This window comes from Anoplolepis gracilipes, chromosome 7 (genome assembly GCF_047496725.1).
Source record: "Anoplolepis gracilipes chromosome 7, ASM4749672v1, whole genome shotgun sequence".
NCBI lineage: Eukaryota > Metazoa > Arthropoda > Insecta > Hymenoptera > Formicidae > Anoplolepis > Anoplolepis gracilipes.
Genome location: NC_132976.1, coordinates 8230649 through 8248794, shown reverse-complemented (window position 1 = coordinate 8248794; position 18146 = coordinate 8230649). Strand labels below are relative to the sequence as shown.

Below are 18146 nucleotides of genomic sequence, written 5' to 3'. Positions count from 1 at the left end.
GATATTCTCTAAAATCGTAACAATTAGTGTTTATTTCTGGTAAAACTGGACCATTTGAAGTAATAAATTAATTAAATTAAATATACTCACGATTCGTAGATATTTCAGAATAGTCTGTGCTGTGCTCCCCTACAAATTTTACCGAACTGTTTCGAGATCAATATATACGAAGTAAAAGATATTTATTATCGGAATTAATATTTATAACTGAAAACATATTATTAAATTATATTTAAGAAAATGAAGATATTTAACAAGACATATTTTTCAAAAATGTAATTTTTCTAAATATAATTAACCCTCTATCTTTTTCTGTTATCATTAAGTTCACCTTCGAGAGCATTATGTTTACATTACATTAAACACACAGACAGTAAAATATCCTGAAAGCCTTAATCAATAAAAGAGAAATTTAATATTTGTTATACATGCTTATTTTCTACAGATGTTAAGAATTATATATAAATTTTTGTAGATTTTTGCCAAGTACTTTAGGACAATTAAAATTGCTACAAGACATTGTAACGCATATGTGTGATCAGGTAGAGAATAAAAAAATATGTGACCTATAAAGCTGAATTACAGAACTTTAAAAACTGCATATAAAAAAGGTTGTAAGCTTTTACACTCATTCATTGGAAATACATAAGTTAAACAATTGCGGAAACATGTTGTACTATCATCCACGTGCAGTGTGTCATTTCCGTCGAAGAACAGTAAATGCGTACAATATGTAATAGTGTGCGAAACGGATACGTACTGGAAGGTCATATGCTGTCAGCGGCTAATGACAACCTATGCGTGAAACTGGGTCAAATTCGACGCGGAATCAGCTAGAGTAATTAGCACAGTCATGTAATGCATTGTAAATTCGAATTGTGAATTACAGGGCATGTATAGAGTAAACTACACGGGCTCGTGTTTTGATTACATATAGTAATATACACGATATGACAAAAAAATCATGTACATATTGAGTTTGTTTGGAGTTATAAAAAATATATTTAACAAACATTAAATTAAAAATATTATTAAATAGTATAAAAAGTGCAACACATTTGGACTACTAGTTTTATTTTATAATCCTGGAATCAAATTTATTCTTTGATGAAATTCAAAACACTCTTTTGATAGAAAAAAAACTCATTTATTATAAAAAAATAGAAACTTAACAGATTTTTACTCTTTAGGAAATCAGAATAAAAAATGAAAATTTAAATTTTAGATTATTAGATTAAAATCGCTAGTACTTAATTAATAGCCAATAGTATGATTAAAACGACCAAACTAGCCAAAAAATTTCTTATTTAATAGCACGACGTTTCGACCATTTGGTTGTGGTCCTTTTCAAGTGTCACTAAAAGGACAATAGGTACAAATGAATACATAATAATAAATTTAAATTAACATTTAAAACCTAAATTTGATCAAAATTTAAAAGTGTGTTGGTAATACTGTATTTTAAATTATATTTTTTATTTGCAATAATCTAGCATATGAGTATTTTGATAAATCACAAAAATAAAAGTTAATTATCAAAAAGTAATTTATACACGAATTAATTAACGCAAAAAAAATTATAAAACTACTTTGTATTAAAACAGTAATAAGAGATTTAATACTTAGGAAAAAAGTTTTGATTTTCAAACTTTCACAAACTTGCTGCTGGCCACAGCTATAATAAAATATTAACACACTTGGCGGCATTTTTAGATATTTTATTATATGAATTTCCATCTAGTATATATATATTTACTGATAAATGGTACTATAAAAACATCAATTTTTTGTAATATTCTAAATTACCAACAGTATATTCCAAATATGCTGTACATTTAGTAAAATATATAGTAATTAATTTTACTATTTACGTTAAGTGTCTTGTGAATGACTAAAATTTAATTCTTTGTTCACATACGCACACACACACATATGAAATTGAAATTTTAATTATCATCTACATATAAACATAATCAGCATCTACTCTTTCCAATGAAATATATATATTTATATAAACCATGTATATTTAATATGACGAAATTTTTTTATCGAGTAATAAAATTTCGCAGCCTAATATATTTCTAATAAGATATTACTATAAATTTCTTCTTTCTCTATTTTATACTCTACAATTTATAAAAAGGGGAAATATATCATATATATTTTTGAATTTATGTAACTATTCTCGATGAAACTTAGTTTCACAAAGAACAGACGATCTATCGTTGTCGAGATGCGGGAGATAATACCTCCAGCTTTACACATGCGTGAGTACGGAAGTGGTATGAAAGCGGAAAGGTCACTAGCTGTGACGAAATTTGATGCACTTGTAGCTCGTATCAACAAAGGGAAGTTGCACTTCGTGCTGGTAATCGCATTTACGACCCGATAGATGCGTACGCGTGTCAATGCGTACAGTACACTATGTGCGTTACATAACGATTACGTCACGAAAGGTTATCCGATGCTTGTATTTAACGAAGAGGATCGCAGAATCAGGGCAAATTTGACGAAACCGTGGGTGATTACTAAGCGGTTAACGCCGGGGTTATACATCGCCAACGTTGTAACAGTTGTTTACCACGATAATCCCCTAAATACACACCAAGTGAATGAAATCTCTAGAACGAAACTGCAATTCAATTTTACTGCGCGCGAGTACGCAGAGTAGAATTATTATACGAAAAATTAATTTTCACTGTGGACTATGATATGTCGACTATGTTAATAGAATTCTAAAAAAACTATCTCTCCATATATAATTTTTATGAATCGCTTATAAAAATGACTTATAAAAAAAAGAGACTAAATAAAATAATAAATTTGAATAATTTATAATTTTACAAATTATTTGTATAATTTACACACTTTAAAATTTAAGACAAAATAGTAAAAACAAGAAATTAAAATAAAATCATCATCTTTGAATTATATTTACAGTTAGGTAATATAAATAAACCACGTATATAATGATGCGGTCGGTGAGTTTTTGCAAATTGAGATTGCGGATTTATTCAACAGCGAAAGATAAAAATGTTAAATAAAATCAGATCACATTCGACGAAACTATTGTATTATGACGCGATGCAGAATAGAGTTGGATATGTTTGCGTAGTTGAATACTCGCAGGAATAGGTGGATCAAGTAGAAATTTAGGTCTTGAGGATTAAAACAGTGTGGAAATCTCTAACAATAAGCGTACTCGAAGAACTGCCAACTCGTATGCGGTAACATCGGCAATTTCAGTTGTCCAAGAGATCTGTCGCTCGGATTATCACAAAAGTTTCATTAAGCGACCGCAATAGTAAAACAAAGAAAGAGGGAGGGAGAGAGAGAAAGAGAGAGAGAGAGAGAGAGAGAGAGAGAGAGAGAGAGAGAGAGAGAGAGAGAGAGAGAGAAAGAGAAATATATCTAATTTTTTATAACTATAGGTGTTTGTATTTGCTGAATATACGCAATTTAAAGGTATTTATATGCTAACAAAGTTTCACTCATGTATAATAACACGATAAACTTTTGCCTAAAGAGAAATAATTGTTTGATAAACGGAAAGTTATTTATCAGAATATTGGAAGACAAATCGTAAGATAATAAATGAGATATATATAGTATCGACTGTTATGAAATAAAATAATTAGGTACGAGAATTGTCTGATTCGATTCGGACTAAATTATTTGAGAACATCCATTTTCTTAGTGTATTGCATTCGAAGGTACTTCTTGGTACGTAATATCGGAAACATAAAAAGTGGACCATTAGATTCTGATTGATAATAAAGTCTCATTCGATGAAATTACACGTTGCAATACACATATTTTCTCGTTATTTGATCAGCTCTCTTTTAAATTTCTGTTTAATATTCTCGGGTCACAAAAATGATAGTGGCTTATCATGAATATTGCTTTGACATCAATTCAGGATATAGTACATTTAACGTTGAAACGTGAACTAAGGTCGTTGTTCTCTAAAAAGTAGTCTATGTTTCAGCTGAACGTACCTAATATGTACATACGAAATTTTTTGTATGTTATCGTATTGAAATTTTAAATAGATCAATATCAATGCTCAGATAATGTAAACTAAAAATTGAAAGTTTAGGTTTAGTTGTTCTAAATTTATATTATTCGTTTTTCACGTTTCGCTACATTAAAATTGGTTTTTTTATAGTTACTTTGTTTGCATAAAATACAATACAAAAATTCTATTAATAAATATTTAATAATAACAAACTGTTGCGAAATTTATTTTCGAAAAAATATATTAATTGGGCCATGTTATCGTGTGCGCTACAGTACGAGTATTATATATTTTTAAAACATATATATGTATTATGCTTTTCATTTTTCATGACGTGCATTCAATTATAAATTATTTAATTGTATTGAATTAAATAGATCTCGAGAAACGTGAAATTCGTAGTGACAGGCGTAGAGAAATTCTTGCGAATGGGATCCGCAAGCACGGCTTGTTTCTTGTTTGAAGAGTCGTCGTCGTCCTGCCTCGGGCTCCATTTGACTGCATTGACGATTCGCGCGGTGTAGTTTATCGGGGTAAGTTTCCGTCTGCGCGCGCGCGATGTGAAACTTTCGTCGAGTAATCCGTTACGAAAGTTATCGGGCGTAACGTGCACGGAATTTCCGTAAATACGGATAATCGAGAAACGTGCCAGCCCCCGCCGCTGTTTCTCTTTCTCTCGAAGCGCTCCGCTTTCTAGGGAGGGTGCAGGCACCCTCGAGTTGGGGAATCGGGCCACCCTCTCGCTCGATGCCATCAACGACCGCCGGTAACGATTGGTGCACGCAGAATATACGCTCCGACCGATGCGGTACGTCGCGAAATAAAATTTCACGGGGCGTTTGTCTGCGAATCGGATCGGCATTTCGTTGACTGGAAAGGACTTAAAGTGAAACGTGCCGCCAGGAAACCAGGTTAACGGGAAAATCAAATAACGGTGCGAAGTGGGTGAATTTGATTGGGGTGTTTTTTACATTTCTACATGACGTGTAGGCAAGATGGAAATTCTTATCCGTGACATATGCTCTTTCTTATACACTATTTTCAAAAATGTAAGAAGCAGATAGTAGAAAAATTAAAAATTTAACAAGAAAATAATTCAAAAAGAAATTTCTGATTTCTCTTAGAAATGTGTATTTTTTTCTTTTTACATTTTATAATTAGATTATAAATAGATTGGTTCACCGGGACAATAATTATGAGAATAAATTACGCTTAATAATTTGTCGAGACAGATATGATTTGTAACTTCTCTTTCGCTGCTGTCGCATAAAAATGAGTATCTTTAATTAAATATCGTAACACTCAACGTGCACATTGGTGGTCTCGTGAAATACTATTCTTGTTGGATTAGGCCTTGAAATAGCCTCGCATCCTGGACACGTTTCAAAATGTTATTTTCGCAAGCATTTTGCTCGCGATTTCTTCGAGCCTCTTCCAGTGCTTTCTCGTCCTTACCTTACGGAATTCTTACAAGAGGAAAAAGGCCATCGTGTTATCGTAACTGTCGACACGGTGGAAAAAGGTACCGTTGTGTTTTCCTTTATTCCGTCCACAAGGGGATGTCACTTCGCGGAAAGATGAAGAAAATGGGCTCGCTCTTTCGAAGTGTATCTCGCTTCGCGATGCGTAGGTACTAGGGGTATTTGGGGATTGCATCCCTGCGGCCTCTTTCCTTTATTTTCACGGCGAGAATGCGGGACTATTCAACAAGCTATTTTAACGGAACGCGACGAATGGGTTTCTTTTAAAGTCCTGACCCCCATCGAAAATAGACCGATGCGAATTCGCCAACGGCATATTAAACGCGGAACGCATTAACGTTTAACGTTTCCTACGGATAGTTTTTTGCGGTTTTTAAAGAATATTCTGATTTATTTCAAAATTAGCAAAATAACTTGTGCTTTCAATAATTAAACGTTCGATATCACATATATTAATTTAGAAATGATTTAAAAATATATTTTATTAAGAATAAAATTGGCTTTGTTATCAATTTCATGTAGAATCCATTGTTTGAATTATTAATGATCCTACTCATCTTTAATGTAATCAACATTTATTATTATCGCCAAATAAATGGGCATTGATAAATTATAAAATTGATATATACTTCCATATGTATACATCATACGCTTTTACAGAATAATTGGACACATTGATCCATTAAAAACTCTACAGCATGTATATAAAATATGCGATTGGACAAATGAATTTCAATTAGAATAAATGAGGTTCGGAATTTATATAATATTGTGTGGTCGCATACCTATTTGATATAGCAAAAAAGTATTAATATATTTTTTTATCTTTATATTCCGATCTCGTATTCCCTTCACTTTCGTATACTATTCATTACGAAAGAAGAATTAATATTAACAACGAATTTTTCCAAATGAATATATAATTCCAATATATTAGATATGTAATATATTTCATTAATGTCGTAAAATTGAACGAAAAACAGGCACGATTTACATCGCAGATGCTAAATTTATTTTAAACAGCGACATTTACATTACAGTCGTTAAAAATGTTTTGACAGGCAATTACCTGCCACCCTAATGTCATTACACATTGAATATTGAAAAGATATAAACTGAAGGTATAAACGCGACTAAACTAATACTACTTTCGCTATCGTGTATATCCAATTTGTAGTAATAAATTCCATCGAAAATAATTAACGGCTCGATTAAATATTTATGAATTATTCCTTCGTTGTGCTTTTAACGAACTACCATAACTATAATCAACAATATCACCGAAAATACACGGACATTCGCATGCGACAAATAATGGTAGCACGCGTACACCTGTTTGCGTTTCCACGAAATTTTATGTGCTAGATAGAGAAGCATAGAAAAAAATTCAAACAAATATAATTAAATAAATATTCATACACAACACAAACAGACACAGACCATACTGTATTTGAATTACTAAACAGACTGACTTCATACGTGGAATACCGCGTGTTCGAGTTATACGGTTTATCGGCGCTTCAGTAAATTGATATTTTGTAAATACGAGAAATTGGATAATGAAATGTATAATCGTATGCAACTATACATTCCTAAGTTTATATTTACAATTAGATGCATACTTCTACGTACATATATGCATATATGTTATTACAAGAAGTGCAAGCAATATATGCCCAACATGTTTTTATTATTTAAAGAAATGTATAAATATAGATTGTATATTAGTTTCAGTGAAAGAATGCCTCACAATAATTACGTCATATTAAATATTACCGTTATTAAACGTGACAAATATACCTATCAAGAGTACTATTTATTCTTGATTATAATAATTAGTTTCTAAGATATTTCACGATAGAATATATATTTTTTAAAAGATTTTATTAATGAAGGAAGCAATAGTTTAAAAGGTAATTAGTCTAAGATGTCGACAACTTTAGTCATATTACGTTTTATTTAAACCTCATGTACCTGGGTGGAAGAAATTTTGCCAAACTTAGAGTTGAGACGTTAGTCGCGCGCGGTTCTCCTTCGCCATGTCTATCCTCGCATCGTCAGTTCAAGGACAAAGTAAGTTGCCGTTGCGGTGTCGCGCGGAAGGTATTATCCATTGTTCCCGGAGTGCATGGGGGTTTGGTAATCGGCTAAAATGTCTGGCGAATGCCCCATGGGTATCCCTATCGGCGCAAGAGTGTTGGATGTAGAAACGCTTTTGCGTAATGAGTAGTTGAGATTCCTTGTTAAGGAACGCTCAAACTCTGCATTGCGGTTTCCGTGGTTCCCAACAGATTTCGGTGCTTCGCCTAGTTTCTTCCTGCAGTTCTGCTTTGTTACCGATTCTGCGAAGAATACATCCCGTACTGTGCCCGACGTGCAATTCGTAAAGTACGTCAATTTCAGTGTGTTATTTTGACAAGCCAACCGCGTATAATTACCTAGCGAACCCTTCCTTTTCGAGTTTAAAATCATAATACATCTTGCATCCATGAACTTTCTCGCATCCGAAGTAATTAGCATTACTTTAATGGAGGAATTCCACTAAATTCATAAAGAGAACGTATGAATATAGTATTACTACTATTACGTGCATAGTATTATTACTTTGACGAGAACAAATTTTATTGTTTAAACTCTTGAATTATTTTCTAAAAATTGTTATAAAACATGTACATATAATACATGTATAATTTATATTATTATATAATATATGTATAATTATTTTTGAAGTTAGAAGAAAAAACGAGAACAGTGAGGAATATGATTTACAAACTAAAAACAAATTGTAAAAATATTCTTTTTGAAACTTGTAAAAAATAAATTTTATTTAAAATTATTTGTATTTTAATTAATATTGTTTATTATTTTATAAAGTTTAACATTTTAGTCTAAAAGATGGAAAAGTGCTGCTCGGAAAATGTGTCTTGCGAAAATGAGAAAGTTTATCTACATATAATTTGAGTTTTGTATATATATATATATATATATATATATATGTAATCTTAAATTTATCTGTCGCACTAAATTATACCATTAATTAAAATTAATTTATTAGTAGAAATTTAAGTAAATTTATTTGTGCATCCATATTGCCATCTCTCATAAATAAATATATAATGCATATGTGATACATCTGTGCTATTTAGTCTCTTCCGGTTATCTATTCTGTAACGGGAAAGCTTTTGCAAATGAATAATTCGATAGAAAATTAAAAATTCAGGACACTCACGGGACCACACGTTACTTCCGCCTTATACGATATTACCTGTCCAACGTTCCTTAAAAAAGATAAATAAAATTTAAAAGATATTATACTCTTGGTTTTGCTGTCGAAATTTTACTGACACGAAATTCAAATGCTACATAGTTTTTAATTAAATTTATGAGTAAAATTTTAACGCTACTACATGGTGGCAGATTTTGCTAATTGATTTACTGATTATCTATAAATTTCATGGCAAACGAAATGTCAGCATTTATAACGAGGCGTATTTAGTATCAAATAAAATATTTATAGATTTTTGCGTCAAATATCACTAACGAAATTTTAATTAATTGTAGAAATGATATGAAATATATTTGCAATTTGTGTAAATCTTCAAAAACAAAGTAATATTTCATTAAAAATAATTAAATTTCTATGTGTTAACAATTTTTTTCATAATGGAAATAATTTATATAAACATAACTTGTTATCGTGTACGCATTAAGAATAATCGTAGCTATACAACATGCTGAGAATAATATCTTCATAAATTATTGTATCATAATATTGCTACACAGCTACAAACTATTTTATAGATCATCTCTATGACAAACTAATCCAGCAAGTTGCGAAATCGTCACGTTCGCGTGCGAATTACTAGTATTCAACACTGACGGAAACAATGGTAGAGAATAATAGCAATAACGTATAGTAGCCTGAAACTATCAGTCTCTATATCGCATAATGTTACTATTACAAGAATTTGAAATGTTCCGAATATCAAAGATATTCGTGATTTAAGACAATGCAGATAAACTAAATTTACGTATAATCCTTTTATAGAAAAATTTATTAATACCAATCGAAATTTAAATTTTGAAAAAGAAAAAAACACAAAGAGAGAAAGAGATGAAATTAATTGTAGAAGAATTAAAAATATTATTAAATGCACAAAAATTTATGTAAAACGATGTAATCTTATTTATTACGAAAATCTCGACGAAAATAGATATCTTACAACAACGCTTATAATGTGTTACACATAAACTCAGTAGGTTGCCAGAATATGCGTCAACTCAATTGAAACTGAACTCTACGGCCAGCCGATCCACGCTAATTAATTACTGCGCTGCCGGCAAATTCATTACAACAAACACTGTTCCTAACAATGGTAGCGGCGTATGTTTAGCTACATTATCCTCGCCGTTCGCGTTGCTCGGTCGAAACTGCTACAGTCGGTCATATATATTGAATGCTACGTGAAAATTTCTACGCTACGCGATCGGCTGATTCGCGCTTATATTTCACATCCGTATATTTTCCATCGAATTTGATAATTATCGCGGACAGGGTTGACGCTCTGATCGTGCGATGTTGTGAATAATTATTACAAACGATGTAACTAAATGCGATTTGACATCGTTATCGTTTATACCAAAAGTTTGCTCTCTGCGTATAATTAACCACAATTGATCCTTTCGGTCGAAAAGAGAGATTAATTTGCGCGTGATTATTTTCTTTAATATAATTCATGTTATCTGAGATAATAAAAACATATGCGACTACTAATGAATAATATTAGAAGTTAAAAAATTATCGTGTATGTAAAATGTATGCTTGTACCTTTATTATCTTTAAAAAATGTTATCAAGAAAATTATTATCAAGAAATCTCTGATTTTCTCCTTTTAATTTTAAACATTTTATTGTGAAGTTTCTTGTACATAAAAACTAAACATAGTTCAATCAAAGTACTTAATATATACGTATAATAAATAATCGCCATCATATATGAATTAATAAAATTGAAAAAGTTTTAATATAAAATACGTTCATGTTATATCGTGCGTTAGCATTTTATAAATTTTTGCTTGTACCAACAGATACCATATTATGTTACGGCATATCGATAATAATGATAATGATGATGAACATCGTTACAATTGTTTTATATATCGTATGTATAATAGTGTTTCGTATAGAAAATATATAATAAAATAATTATCGTGTAACGTGATATTTCGCGTCGTTATATTAAAATATTACAGAATTGATTTTCGGCCAGTTTGCTTTTTCACAGTGAATAATATAAAGAAAACAGGACGAATAAGTTGAGTAGAGAAAAGGAATAACTGGAAGAGATAATAATAAACGTTTCTCTATGGGAGAAACTTACAATGTACGTTAACTTTATGAAAAGTGAAGTAAACTCGCGGAGGCGAAAATGTCGATAGAAATGCCCCGGAGATATCGCGGTCTAACTATAGAATCGTTAATTATAACGATAATTAGCGGGCTCTTTTGCGATAGTAACTCTCAGGCATCGATCCTTCACTTTGAATTTGCTATCTCGAGCCAAGTTCGAGAAGTATAAATGGAATATGATTTTACTCTATAATTAGCTGTCGGTGGAATTGGGAAACTTTGTTTTCTACGCAATATGATTTCGATATAATTTCCCATGTTTATAACAGAATACTTTTCCATGTATTAATACAATCGCAACTGGAGACAATTTTTTTTGTTTGAAAGAATTTTTGAGAAAGAGAAAATTGATTAAAAAATGCACTTTACATAATTATTTCCTGCTCTCCCCCCCCCCCGATAAAACGTCAAATATAATATTTAAGATTAAATTGCCAAAAGATGTAACCATTGTCGTATTTGTGAAAAAAATCCAGTTATTCGTAATTCAAGACTGAAATCAGAGGGTTGTATGAATAATCCTGATAAGTGCACTAGGAGAGAGAGAGACGAGAGGGATGATGGTTTCTTGTAGGCGCTTACAGTAACGTAACGACATCGTAAAAGCATTTAATGAGCCGGTCTCTCTGACAAGGGATTTCCCTGATTTCTATGATTTCAGCCTTGCGAGAAGTCGGACGATTTTCGCGCGGCACAATGCGCCGCCTTTAACAATGTGCCATACAGCGAACAACTGCTCAAATGGTATCCCCATTACGATCCGGCCAGACCATGTGCTTTGATCTGTCGCGGCGAGCAAACCTTCGAGGATGGCATTAGAAGACGGTCGCGGCAGGAAGTGTCGTCGAACGAGAGGACGATGCTGCACGATTCCACGGACAGTCTTCAATACGACAACGACGAGACGATCGTGGTGCAGCTAGCGGATAAGGTCGAGGACGGCACTAGATGTTACGCGGAGGGTGCGGATGTGTGCATAGCTGGCGAATGTATGGTGAGTGAAGTTTCCTTATCTATCAATTTTTTTTTTTTTTTTTTTTTTGAGAAATGTGAGATCTTGACTCTCGCGTTTTGCAGTTTCGTAAAGTTGGCGAATACCGATTGTCAAACACTATTTATTAATTTACATCTTTCTCTTAAAACTGGACTTGGAAAAATAAGTAATAATTTTGAATCTTTGCGTGTTAATTGTTAATGTAGAAATGATTGGTTTAGAAATGTTGCTTATAAAAATAGCAAATATAGTATAGATACAACAATATCGTCAATAATATGAAAATACGAAGAAAATATAAAGCAGACTAACAATATAAATGAATAATATATTAATTTTGAACAATGGTTTAAATGATTTTGGATTTATCAACGTTAATTGCTGAAGTTACCTAGAAATGATTGGTGTAAAAATGTTGCTTATAATAACAGCAGATATAGTGTAGAAATAACAATGTATATATAACATCGTTAATAATAAGAAAGTACTAAGAAAATATTAAAGCAAACTAAATGAATAATATATTAATTTTGGCCATTGTTTACGTCCTATAATTGGCTATTGTTTACGTTCTACATCATGAAATTCTGTAACAAGTATATAAATATCGATTTGCGCACAAATTAAGTTTGAAACGAAAATTAATGAGCAATCTAATTTACGAAAATATAATGGAGATAATTGTTTCTCTCTACAGATAGAATATTTTATCATCAATTTAGGGAGGGACTAATTATAAGTTTAAAAAAGGGATTAAGTGTTTTTTAATAATTACTCTTGATGTTTTTAAAACAAAATAAATTTGATGAGAAAAAGATATTGATAACGTTATACTTATCGATATGTTTAAATTGCAACATTTCCAATGGGTATTAAACCATCAATAGAATATATGACAAATATCTTAAAAGTTTAATAAATCTGTCAATTAAAAATTGTATTCGTATATGTATGCGATTTTTATTTTAATGGAATTAACTAGAAAACAATTAAAAAGTGGACGGGAATCAGAATAATTACAATTTCAAAGACTTTACGCGTCACAAAGACAGATAGAAATTGAACTGGGACCGTGACATCATTATTCTGCGCTTATTGTAATCCGTCATTGATTCGACGCTTGAATTGAAAACCAACTGTGCTCTTGACTCTTTATTCCACTTCTCTCGAATGTATATGACGAGGCGGTGTTCGAGAAAGAAAGAAAAAGACAGAAAGAATATATGTGTACTTACCAGTTACATTTATATGTCTGACCTTGTTTCGCATGTATTTACCAAGTGTATAAATTATATATTATATTCTTCTAAAATATTATTAATATCTGATTAAAAAAATTAGCAGAAATTAAATTTGTCGCAAATTATAACAATGTATTAATATTACTTATTAATTTTTTATTTCTTGAAATAATTAATTTTGTATTAATCTGGCTACAGCAAAATATATATTTAATAATAAATTAAATATAATATGTATAAATAGATATAAATAAATGTATATATATATATATATTTTTTTTTTTAAGTACACGATACTATGTACGTATAATATGAATCGATGTTAAATTACGTCGGAAAAATAAATCATTCTCTGTTATTAATATATATTCTCACGTTCCAATTATAATCGAGATTGCAACATTGTAATTCAAACGAATATGAATCAAACATTCCTCGCAAAAATTTCATTACTGAAAGTGGTTATCTGATTAAATCTTCCCTTGATTTTGTGATAAAGGGTATAATTATCGATTCTTAACCACGGCACTATCGGAAATCACGGATCTGTCACGCGCAGACGGCAGTATGTTAGGCACGAGGGGCATTAAGCGATAGGTACAGTGCGTCGCTTGTCAGTCACTATAAATTGTCGGTCGATCAACCTAACACCTGGAGTGAGAACCTTTCGTTAATTATGGAAATACAGCGATACTCATACTCTATTAATTCAACTAAAATTCAGATAATAATAAGACGTTATTAAGGTAAATGAACTTGATGTGATTACATTTTTCACAATTTTATGTTGAATAACTTTTGCATTAATCATCATTAATTAATAGAAATGTGCATATTCTCGCCGATATCAGACAAGTGTAACGTAAACATAATAATTTTGTAGTAGTAAAAGTTTTAGATGAAAGTAAGCTAACTGAAAGCTTGAAAGAACTTCTCAGCTTTAAGAAAACATTACTTTTTCTCTTAAAGCTTTAATCTGATGCTCGTACGATTGTATACAACATTTCTTGATTTCGTTTCTTCGCACGATTCCACATTTTTTTTTGCGAAAATATTAAACAATTTCGATAAATTATTTAGATATGCCATTTTAGGCATGTATGTGGAATGCATTCAGAATGTAAATAACTCTAACAATAAGTAATAATGTTTGAATCAAAATTATATTTTGATTTATTAATCCATTTAACTACTCGTTTGCATTGTTAAATCGATGGATCCTGGCTAGCCTAATACCTTGGGAATTTACATATTAAATTTGCCATTAGCTTGGCCAACGCGTTTTGAACATCGATATAATCCGATCTGTAATTTTGATCGAATAATTACTCAATTAATTAATCAAGAGTCATGTGTGAATCGAACAATATCGCCGAAATGTTACCTAAAACAATAAATACAAGTAGCCTTTACGTGTGCATGAAAGCTATGTTTGAAATTAATTGTATTAACGTGTATATAAATTATATGAAATTATCGATAATATTTAGCATGAAAAATTGACTCAGAGTTAATCAAAGATCAAAGAGTTTATAGTTATGTGGAAGCGAAGAACGCTAATATCATATGCGTTTCTACGTGTCAAATATAAATATGCGTAATTGCTTCTCTTCACATTTATATATTTATTTATTTTTTTTCTCTAATCGAGAAATAAAAATTGTCAAGAAAAATTGGACAAATTATTAATTAAGTAGATAAGCAGCGTTCTTAAATACTTTAATGAGGATGTTCTTAAGCGCTGGATTAAGTTGAAGGCGTTACTTAAGAATTTAACCGCAATTGCCACGTCTCTTGTCGAAACTTGGTGAAGATGTAACTTTTGGAATTAGCGGGGAAACTCTAGGAGTGTCGGAGAAGATTTTCGCGCTAGACGTCGACGCATATAAACGCGTGTATGTACGTATGAAATCGTATCTTAAACGCGTTCGCAACTCGTCCGTTCTCGATGTCGACGCGGGCATGTTTCACATCTTGTTGTTAAAATGCAACCTAACGAAGCGCGCTTCTAGTCTTCTGCTAATATTTAACATGGGCGTGTCGAGAAGCCCGCTCTCATCGTCCATTAACTTAATTTGATCTGCGCCATATGCATGTATATGCATACAATGTGTATATATGCATATGCGTGCCTGTATTTTCTCGAGAAGCATAATGAAGATTGTCCAGCCCGTTATTGTGCAATAATGTTGCGCGGTCCGGTTTATCTAATAAGCTCGGAAGCATGCTCTTTCTTGATAACTTTTAATGGGATATCTTAATGAGATACTTGTAAGTTTCGTTAAAATCTCTCATTATTTTCTCGAAAATACTCGTAGTTACTATATTGTTGTGCTGTATAGTCGGATATTTAAATGCTTATATATCTCTAAAAAAAATTATCTATTTAATTGATTGTTCAATTATATTGTTGTTTATATTTATATCGTAACTAGAATTCGTCGCATTTATATTTTGATTTCAATCATCCCATATCATCCCATTTGCTCTCTTATTAAGAATAGAAAAATTAAATTATTATAAACTAGAGTATTAAAAACTAGGCAAGAATTAAATTTTTATTATATATTAATATTTTATTAATTTATTATTTATTATTGCTAAAATAAGGAATAATTTTTTTTTCACTACTACATAAAAATAAGTCGCAAGTATTTTATTTCATTTACTCTTTTCTAAATTTTTTTATCTGCATACAAATTGGACGTTTTCTTGCCGCGAAAATATAATGCGCGTCCTCGACGTAGCATTAAAATCTTAATTCTTTGATCCTAAATTAAATGAGACTCGTGATACCGCGAAACAACCAGAAAGAAATCGGATTAACAATAACGCCAGGGAAGCGCGTTCGCGGTATGCCGGAGAATAATTAACGAATTCTCATAACGGCATCGCCGACGACGCAGCAGCGGGGACAATATCTAATCAGCAGAGAATGTCTACGTAATTAAGCATTAAGCAAACTCCGGTAAACGCAAACTGGCTTTGCGTTATTAAAAGTGCCGAGTTCCGCTTTCGTTCTGGGCACACCCGATGGTCGCGCCAAAGCTTTTTCATTACGTTGTGCACTCGTTAAAATTTATCTTCGGGGCGAGAAATTATTACGCCCATTCACACCATTCCTACTATAGTGGAAACGATGAATTTTGAGAAATTACATTACTTACGAATTATACCAGTCGTATAGTTTAATCTTCTATCAATATGTTCTAAAAAATTATAATATTTTACTAACTTTCTTCGATGTATCGTATAATTTTCTTTAAAAAAATAAGGTTTCCTACATAATTTTAATTATTTTAATGTATAAATAAATTTTAATTTTAGTCAAGAGAATACAAAAGAAGATTCACGCTATTTCACGCTGCTTAAGAAGCGAATATTACCTGCCGCAAGTTTCATATTTTGTTACCAAAGTTATGCTAAGCTTCTCTATCGGTGCTTTTTTTCAACAGAAAAAAATTCTTAAGAAATGAATAGTAATTAGGTGTTCATTCTTATTAAACTTTACGAGAATGAAAGAACACTTTGAACAAATATGGGGGAATACTTTAAACGAATACGGAAGTATCTTATCAAAGTTTGTATTCTAAATTTCGGTCAAACTGCTACTTTTTAACAAGATTTGACTAAGATTAATGCTACACAACGGAAAGAAAGAACAAGGGAGAAACCATACAAGAGGCAAAAATTTGCTTTCCTAGAAATAAGTTCTTGCTTGCTTCCTTCTGCTCCCTTTCCTAGTTTTTGTCCAATTATTTTTTTTTCTCTCTTTTAAAATTTAATGCTTCCATTTTCAATTTCTCATGTCTAAAGTCGAAAGAAAACGCTCATTGTCTAATGATTAAATACATATGAAACGATTTAAAAAAAAATATAAATTGACTCAGAGTCGTGCAGTCCCGGACAGGTACACAATAAATTTTATCGTGCCAGTGAAAACTGAAGGCGAATAAAACGCTCGGGGTTAAGCACCCCTTTCTCCACTCTGTATAAATCTTATTCTTGAGAAAACTATGTTAAAAGATAGAGACGAGTGCGAGGGAAGGAAAAGTGGGACGCGATGGTCGGGAGATGGTATGAGGCTGGTAGAAAAGGCGGAATGTATCTTAATGGGGTAGGGTGCAGGGGGCAAAGATGCTAAGAAAGGAACACGGAACAGCGAATAGAATCTCGAGCGCGTGGGTGAATAATTGAATGCCAGTCAAATTTGCGCAACGGAATCGCTACGGTGTGGAAAATCGCGAGAGCATTAGCAATTATCGGCTTTTGCGTCTTTGCTAATCCTTCTGATATTTCAGTTTAAATAGAGAATGTGTATTGACTCAGTAATTGATTTTGTTCCGAAAGTATTGGAAAATCTTATTCGTGTAAAGTTATTAACAGACTTTTTAAATAGATCTTACGATGAGCTTCTTAAAAATATTTTGCTACATAGATATAAAATGATTCAATGCTATCATAAATTATAACCGATAAGAAGAGAGAATTGTAATATAAGATATAGCTTTAAATCCTACTATTTTTTTTTTTTATTTAATGTAGGTATTTTATATACTATTGTTAATTTTATACATAATGTTAAATGATAATACATTTATAATATTAATATTTTTAAATTGTACATATTGTAATAATATTATATGATAGTATTTTTATAATTCTAACTTTTTTTTTTTTTTATTTTAACCGCGTATTGTAACGATTATTTGTGCGGAACCAGGAATAGGAAGGGAATCACAAGATCGGTGAAGTACCGTTAAGTCCCGCGATATTTCATTTCTCACGCCCAGCGAAATTCTCGTTCTCTTCCGACTTGTTTACCTAGAGAAATAACGGGTTGCTTCGATGACCTCATCTTTCAATTATCGAGTCCCATCATTGATTCCCACTTCCGCGGTAAAGTAAACCTAATCCGCGGCGCACCTACATGCAGATCTTTTATAGAAGCATACAGACACGCAGACACACGACTGTTGAGATATTTCTGTTCTATCATATAG

The 18146-nt window shown here is 31.6% G+C and overlaps 1 protein-coding gene across 4 annotated transcripts in view; it reads left to right on the top strand.

The window, feature by feature from the left end:
- Positions 1-18146, top strand: part of Nolo (ADAMTS-like no long nerve cord) — a 190160-nt gene that overhangs the window by 145150 nt on the left and 26864 nt on the right. For all 4 annotated transcript variants that reach the window (XM_072896852.1, XM_072896850.1, XM_072896851.1 and 1 more), the window contains one exon: positions 11570-11902. In XM_072896852.1, the coding sequence (XP_072752953.1) occupies positions 11570-11902 (333 nt within the window). The remainder of the gene's footprint in view (positions 1-11569; positions 11903-18146) is intronic.